Raw genomic sequence first — 8,803 nt, 5'->3', positions numbered from 1 at the left:
GGTTTTCTGGTGGTTTATTGGAGATAGGAGTCTCACGGTCTTTCCTGCCCGGGCTGGCTTTGAACTGAGATCCTCAGATCTCAGCCTCCTGAGTAGCTAGGATTACAGGCATGAGCCACCAGCACCCGGCATATCTTGGCTATTGTGAACTGCACATCAATGAACATGGAGGTGCGTGTGTCCTCGTATCCTGGCTCCTGTTGGTCAGGGTAGATGCCTAGTAGTGGCATGGCTGAGATTTAAGGAAGGTCTATGTTTAGTTTTCTGAGGAACCTGCAGACTGCTTTCCAGAGTGGTTGTATTGGCTTACACTCCCACCAGCAGTGCAATAGAGTTGCTCTTTCTCCCCATCCCCACCAGCATTTGTGATTGTCTGAATTTAGGATATAGGCCATTCTGACTGGGGTAAGGTGGTACCTCAGGGTTGTTTTGTTCTTTATTTTAAGTAGTTGTACAAAGAGGTCCAAATTAATTGCATCAGTTTAAGTGCAGTGCAGATCAGGTTTGTTCTATTTATTTTTGTGCCAGCCCTGGGGCTTAAATTCAGGGCTTGGGCATTGTCCTTGCACTGTTTTTGCTCAAGGCTAGCACTTTACCACGCAAGCCACAGCTGCACTTCTTCAGGCTTTTTTTTTTTTCTGTTTTTCTGCTGGTCCTGGAGCTTGAACTCAGGGTCTGGGCACTTTCCTTAAGCCTTTCTGTGCTCAAGGCTATCACTCTACCACTTGAACCACAGCACCACTTGTGGCTTTTTCTGTTTATGTGGTACTGAGGAATTGAACCCAGGGCTTCATGCATACTAGGCAAGTATTCTATGCTAAGCTATATTCCAAGCCCTTCAGGCTTTTTATTGGCAGTTTATTGGAGATGGACTTTCCAGCTCAGGCTGGCTTCCAACTACAGTCCTCAGATCTCAGCCTCCTGAGCCACTGGGCTCAGCTTAGGTTTTGTTTTTTGATGATTGTAACTCACATGGTTTTACCAACATTCTGTTAACATAGGTTCTTTCTCTGGGTTGTGGTGGGGGCAAATCCATGCATGATTAATCATCTATTTAAGAAGCTTGTACTTCTGAGAGTTATGATGGGAATTTTTCCTCATATGTGCTTGACCACCACCAGTCCATTTTTACAAACAATCACTTTGTAACACATGACTTGCAAATTTAGGATGAGTCATTTTGAATGTCAAATGCTTTTTTTAAAAAAAATCTGTTATTATAAAGATGATATACAGAGGGGCTACAGTTTCATACTCCAGGGAAGGAGTACATTTCTTTTGGGTCCATGTCACCTTTCCCTTGCTCTCCCACAGTTTTCCTCTCCCATTCTCAGCCACCAGTTGCTTCATTTTCAACACAGTGTCCAGTGAATGCCACTGCTGCTCATGCTTTCTTTGTCCCTGCATTTCTTTGTCTCCCTTCACCCTTCCAAAGACAATGAACAAACAAAACAAAAAGAAAAGAAACAGCAACAAAAAAAATCTTGTTTCCATTTCCTGGAGTTCATTTTGGTAAATATTATTTTATATGATCAGAGGCACATAGGCATTATTTGTGTTCATCTCCGTAGAATATCTTCCTTTGGTTTCACTGTTTGTGAATGACTATATAATTCCTTATCATGTCCTAGTGTATTTTAGATGTTGCTTCCACTCAAGAAAACATGAGCCATTTGTCTCTGTGAGCTTGGCTTACCTCACTTACCATGACTTGTTCTAGGTTCATCCGTTTCCCTACAAATGACATAATATTATTCTTTTTAATGGCTGTGTAAAATTCCATTGTGTATAGGTACCACATTTTTTTTTTTGCAACCATTCGTCTAGTAAGGGCATCTGTGCTGTTTCCATAGCTTGGCTATTATGAATAGTGCAGCAATGAACAAGTATCCTGACTTGTGATATTCTGGGTAGATGTCCAGCAGTCAAATGCTTTTTGATCTATCATACACTTTCCTTATTCTTTCTGGAAAAAAGTGTGGGCAGATAACCTTTAACCAGAAAGAAAATAAAGGTTAAGACTGACAATAGAATTTAGTAGGAATTTGTTAGTATTGGGGCTCAAACTCTCAGACTGGAAACCACTTGAGCCAAAGCTGGTAAATTGGAGTTGTCTCATAACTTTTTTCTACCTAGGCAGTCTTCGAACCTGACCCATAGATCTCAGCTTCCTGAGTGGCTGGAATCTAGCTGCATTATTTTTCAACATAATTTATCTTAGACTTGATGGTATGACATTCTAAGCCGCTGCTTATTCAGTTCTAGCTGAATTTAAATTTCTTAGGGTTGCATGCAAACAGTCCTTCCTTCCTTCCTTTCTTCCTTCCTTCCTTCCTTCCTTCCTTCCTTTCTCTCTCTCTTTCTTTCTTTCTTTCTTTCTTCCTTCCTTTCTTTCTTTCTTTCTTTTTTCTGTTAGTCATGGGGCTTGAACTCAGGGCTTGAGCATTGTCCCTGAGCTTTTGTGCTCAATGCTAGTGCTCTGTCACTTTGAACCACAGCTTCATTTCCAGTTAATTGGAGTCTCACAGATAATTTCTGTCCTGGCTGGCTTTGAACAGCAATCCTCAGATCTTCGCCTCCCCAGTAGCTAGGATAACAAATGTGAGCCATCAGCAACTGGTTAATCATTATTTCTTTTTTTGGGGGGGGCGATCCGGTTGTGGGGCCTGAACTCTGGGCCTGGGTGCTATCCCTCAGCTCTTCAGCTCAAGGCTAGCATTCTACCACTTGAGCCACAGCACCACTTCTGGCTTTTTTTTTCTGTTTATGTGGTGCTGAGGAATCAAACCCAGGGCCTCAAGCATGCAAGGCAAGCGCTCTACCACTGAGCCACCTTCCCAGCCCCTAATCATTATTTCTTAATGGTATCTCTGGGTACCTTTCTCTTAGATTTTGTCTTCATTTCCTACTAACACCATTATGTGAACTAAAAATCTGACCTGAAATGAAACTTTCTTCAGAACTTACTAAATTCTGTTGTTTTGCAACTAAAAGTCAGGAAAAATTCACTAGAATCTTGGAAAACTATAATTTGTTTAATTGGTATAAATAGTTGGCAAGTACCAAACTGTAAATATTAAGACATTTTAAAGGCCTCTTTGTATATTTTGGCTTTTCTTTGTCCAGAATTTCAGGGTAAAGATGTGTAATTACTTACTGGTATGTGTAAGCTGGGGGGATCTCTGTATACTTGGAGCAATTGTCCACAATTAACATTTAAAACAAAAAAGAAATGTATTACCAAAACACACCCATAATCCACATGTCAAGAGAAACTTCACTCCCAAGTAAGTTTTTAAGTTTTTTCTAATCCGTCAATAGATTATATTTCATGAATGGCAGGAGTGAAATTCAGGACTTTTTGCCAAGTACAGAGTAGGTTTATGCTGCCGACTCCATTTCAAAGCTGTGTGAACAGCTCACTGAGCTTGTTTCCTCTGCCCCCCACACACCATAACCACCCACCAGGGGGCTAGGGAAGAGCCTCTTGTAGTGGGAAAGTCAAAAAACTGATTGTATGTTTCCTGTGAGCCGCACCAGCTGTTCTTCTCCATAGACATCCCTTTGAGAGTCCTCTTTTATGACTAAACTTAACCAACATGGCCTTGGCAAGGAAGAGCTGTGGGGCTGGATCAGTCATCACAAGGAGCCTAAGCCAGAATTGCTCTCTGCCTGGTACGTGGTGTCAAACATTGAAACAAATTGTATATTATAAAAAATGACTCATACCAGGTGCTGGTGGCTCATACCTATAATTCTAGCTACTCGGAAGGCTGAGATTTGAGGATCACAGTTCAGAGCCAGCCCAGGCTGGAAAGGCCATGAGATTTTTTTTAAATTATATTTTATTATCCATTTTATTATTTATTTATTTATTTTGGTGATCATGGGGCTTGACCTCAGACTGGGCACTGTCCCTCAGCTCTTCAACTCAAGGCGAGCACTCTACCACTTGAGCCACAGTGCCACTTCCAGATTTGTGGTGGTTCATTGGAGATAAGAGTCTCATGGACTTTCTTGCCTGAGCTGGCTTTGAATCATGGTCCTCATGTCTCAGCTTCCTGAGTAGGTAGGATTACAGTGAGCCACAGGGATCCGGCTCAGGAGATTCTTATTTCTAAATAACTACCAAAAAAAGAAATCTGTGGTTCAAGTAGTAGAGCACTAACCTTGAGCAAAAGTAGCTCAAAGACAGTGCCTAGGACTTGAGTTCCAGCTGCAGGACCAGCCCCTCTCTCCCCCCAACAAAATCACCAACACAAATAACAACAGCTCTTTGTAGCAAATGGTATAGCATCACTATTAGTCAATGTTTTGTCAATAGTGTTCCATGTATCTGTCTCAAAGTTTATCTCCACCTCTCTAATGTTTTAAAGTAAATCAGATACAACACTTTAAGGGTTTGAGTATGTATCCCAAACAGTAAGGCTTCTCCCCCAAATAAAAACTTATACTGATGTCCAGTGTGACTATTTTAATGTCAGTATTCAGGCTTACACCTGTTAATTTCCTGGACAGATCTGGCTTCAATGCATACTTAGGGGAAGATGTTGCATTTGATTGATGAGATTGTGCCTATTCCTGGGATCTGCTTTTCTTTCTTCAAAGTGTCCTAGTTTGGAATACATGATTCAGAAGCTTTTTTGTACGTGTGATTCTCTCTTCCCCAACCCCCTTGGAATTGCTTGGTTAAAGCAATAGCTTCTCTTTAAAATTCCTACATTGGCCAGGCACCCATGGCTCAACATCTGTAATCCTAGGTACTCAGGCTGAAATTTGAGGATGGTGGTTCAAAGTCTGCCCAGGCAGGAAAATCCATGAGATTTGGCTGGTTTCATCTTATTTCTTTACCCCCAGCCTCCTGGACATAGAAGTTAGATAGATTGCACATTACTCTATGGTATAAACTATGTGTTCATGCATGGATGTATTCACTGGCAAGTACTTTCATAGGTGATGTGAAAATTAGGTGCCATCTTCGTTTTCACATCCAGGGCAGGGCACACACACTGTTTTGGTTCTTAATTGTGTTGAAATTCACGGCCTTCTCTTTGTTCAAATATTGTCATCTTCACCCATCAGTATTCCCCATCTAACTCTGGTTTGATAGCTTTGTATCCATTGATACTCATAGACTAGTTCAGTTATTTAGTTGACTTCTATTTTGATATTAAACAAACTGTAAGTTGAATTATTCTGCTAGTTTTTTTTTCTTCTGGTATTTTTGCTGGCAGTCCTAGGGTTTTACTAGATAGGAACTCTGCCTCTTGAAACATTCCTGCAGCCCTTTATGTATGTAGTCATTTTTTCAGAGAACGTCTTCTTTTTGTATTGCAGTGGCTTCAAATCATGATCCTCCTATCTCTACCTCCCATATAGCTGCAGTTACAATTGTATGCCACTATTGGCCATATTTTGGTACTGCATACATTTTTGAGTCACTGATATAATTTTCATTTTTAAATGAGCCATTTAGAAACCACACAGCAACTAAAAGTTTAAGAATTTGAAAATCTCTTCTGTTTATGAACATTTTCATATTTGTCTTATTAAATCATCATCAAAATATAAGCCAAATTCTGAGTCTTAGTAAAATGACAGTCTTGTGCTGATTCTAATGATATTTAAAAGAAAATTGTCTTTTAGTAGCCTCTTTATGTAGGAAGTCAACTTGAGGTTACAGTTACTCTATCTTGTAATGGAGGGATTTTTGAAAATTGAGTTAAATTCTACAATATTAAGAATTGTTATTATAAAGGTGATGTACAGAGGTGTTACAATTACATAAGTCAAGAGGCCATTTCTTTTTGGACAGTATTAGTCCTTCTCTTGCTTTCTGTATTCTGGAGTATTTTTGTCACTTCACGAAGAAAACACCACGTCTATTAGGTGCTTCAGTCCTATAAATGACAACCACTAATAAATTTTTGGTCACCATGCATGTAGACTAGAATAGGAAATTTTGCCTATGCTGTACATTTCATTTTAGTCCAATTATAACATTATCCTTTGTGTTTTCAAGATTCATGGGTATTGTGACAACAGTCAGTTTTTTAGGTTCTCTTCACAGCTATTAATATGCCATTGCATGTGTGTGCCCCTTTATGCATTCTGCAGTGAATGGGCCTGAATTGTTTCATTTTTGCTGTTGTAAATAATGCCGTGATGAACATCCTTGTACATGCTTGTTTAGTGGTGTTGTACATTTGCTTGGGTATTTTTCTAGGAATGTTCATATAATAAGCTTCTAGAACTGCCATGTTTTCTTCCAAGGCAGCTGCTTTGTTTTGGTTGTTTGTTTTGCTTTTTTGGTATATTCTTGCCAACAGTATACCTACATCCTCGAAAATGAGCAGTCTGATTTTTTAAATTTACGACCTATGATTATTTTGAGGGAAATCATATTTGGACACTAGTGTCTATCTATCCATGCCATTACTTTTAGGCTTCTTTGGTAGGATGACATGAAATAATTTCTAACTCCAATCCTGGGTTTATCCAGTTTTAGATAATCCATAGTTAAGATTATTGGCTAATTACAATTGGTTCTACTTTCACTTTGTATTGTAATTCTTGACAGTAACTAACTGTGGGAGTTTCGTTTTTTTGCATTGCTGGAGATCAAACTCAAGGCTTACACATACTAAGCAAAACTCTACCACTTTTCCACAACCTCAGACCACAACCCATTATTTTTCTTTTCTTTTTGCCAGTCCTAAGGCTTGAACACAGGGCCTAGCCTCTTTATGTTCAGGGCTAGTGCTCTACCACTTGAGTCACAGTGCACCACTTCTAGCATTTTCTGAATAGTTTATGGAGATAAGAGTCTCACAGACTTTCTTGCCTGAGCTGGCTTCCAACTACGATCCTCATCTCTCAGCCTCCTGAATGGCTATGGTTACAGCCAGGAACAACTGGCACCTGGCCCACAACCCATTATTCCACCACCATATACATTCAGTGATTTCAAAATAAACACTAAGACTATTCAAATGTAAGTTTTTCTTTTGTGTCTCTAGGTATTGGTCTGTTACTAGGTTGTATCTGATTAAGGCAGTATGTTTCAGTTAAAAACTAGGAAGGACTCTAAATAGAATGTTGCAAAAATAAGCTAGACACAGTAGGCTTATTGATTTCATTTACCTGTGCAGAACAACTTGTCTGCTCTGAGGAAACTACTTTTAGGAGACAGGGCCGGCAGGAAGCAGAGCAATTCCAGGGTGCTGCTAATCGCTCTGTCTTTGTTTGATGCTGTACACCTGAGCACACTGCAGTATGTCAACGTTTCCGGTTGTCTCCTCACGTAACCAGGCTGCCCTGGAATTTGCAAGCTTTGACCTTCTAAGTGCTGAGATTACAAGTATGTGTCACCACACCTGGCAATGCATATTTTTCTTTGTGCAATAGAATGCAAAAAAAAGTTAATTTGCAGTGCTAGGATCACACAGGTTTGGATCTTGTCAATGAAATTCGATTCTGGGTGTGGTTTGGCCTCAGCATAGGCCAGGGTGAGGTTGGACTTTATTCCAGGTTCGTTGTATGTACATGCACCCAGAACATGAGATAGTTTTATCAGTCTCTGTCTCTTCCTCTGTATATGTCCAATCTGTACTGAGTCTTAAACTTGATGCTTTGATTTCTCAGGAGAACCTGTGCCTGTCAGGGGCTGGACCCAGAGACCTTCGGTGCCTCCTTTTCTTTTGGTTGTTCATGGAGCATGTACTACAATGGATGTAAGTTTGCCAGAAGCAAGAACCCAAGAAAATTTAAGCTGCTTGGGGATGATCCAAAAGAGGTTGGTTTACTTCCTGCTGTATAATCTTATTTTCCATAGGACCATGGATGAAGGGAGCAATGGGACATATTCTGGTGATGCTCTTATTCACAGGATTTCATAGCTGATGAATCAACACAATGCAAATAATGTAGAAAGTTAACCTAACCAGGCCAAAGCAATAGCTTTGAACTTGAGCATCACAAGTTCTTCCTACAGATAGCCTTTTAGATTATTTTTCATGTTAACTGAAGAATGTGAAGAGGCTGTCTCTTCAGTGTGGAACCTAAATTAGGATTGGTGATAAGTATCTTTAAATTGGAATTTGTATTAGTCATGTTCATGATCATCACATTCAGAAGTCATTTATAACCAATTTTCATTACATGCCAAAGGATTTAAGTTACTGTAGGGAGTGTATTCAAAAACCTAACAGATTTGAACATGCAAGGGTTGAAGTAGGTGAACACTGATTTCTCATTGAAACCACCTCTAAATTACCTACTGCATAACTTTTGGGTTGGCATAAAATCTAATAGCATTTGGACCATCATGTGGTCTAGAGCCTGCTCACTGAGCAGGAAACCTCAGTATACTTTGCATTTGAATGTGACCAAATTTCTCTGTATATGCCTTGTGGATTATTTTTAAATTTTTAAGTACAATTAAATTCTATGGAAAATTTTCTAAGTTTACTATCTATGTCTATAATGAAAGAAAAACAAATTAATGAACTCATGTTACAATTTCTTTTCTGAGGGATCTTATTTTCTGTAATAAAGATCTTGATAGGTGTTTGTCACTTCAACCAGTTTCCATGAAAAATCCAAAAAAGAGCTTTTTCTTTTTGTTGCAAGATGAAGATTTGAACTCAGTAACTGATGCTTTGCCTATTGGCTGTCACTCTACCAACGGAGCCATGATTCCAACCCCAAAGAACTATATCCTTATTGATCTCTTAAACTGAAGGTCTCCATACAAAGTCCTTCTTGTCTTCTAAATTTTGTGTCTCCAAACCTCCTCCCCCTC

The 8,803-nt window shown here is 39.5% G+C and overlaps 1 protein-coding gene across 1 annotated transcript in view; it reads left to right on the top strand.

Annotated features, from left to right (window-relative positions):
* The window catches only part of Tet2 (tet methylcytosine dioxygenase 2), an 83,998-nt gene that overhangs the window by 61,424 nt on the left and 13,771 nt on the right, over nt 1-8,803 (top strand). The window contains 1 exon segment of the mRNA XM_013023841.1: nt 7,645-7,799. Within this exon segment, the coding sequence (XP_012879295.1) occupies nt 7,645-7,799 (155 nt within the window).

The sequence above is a fragment of the Dipodomys ordii genome, unplaced genomic scaffold (assembly GCF_000151885.1).
Source record: "Dipodomys ordii isolate 6190 unplaced genomic scaffold, Dord_2.0 Scaffold70, whole genome shotgun sequence".
NCBI lineage: Eukaryota > Metazoa > Chordata > Mammalia > Rodentia > Heteromyidae > Dipodomys > Dipodomys ordii.
The sequence above is the reverse complement of the archived record's forward strand: the minus strand, read 5'-3'. Positions and strand labels throughout refer to the sequence as shown.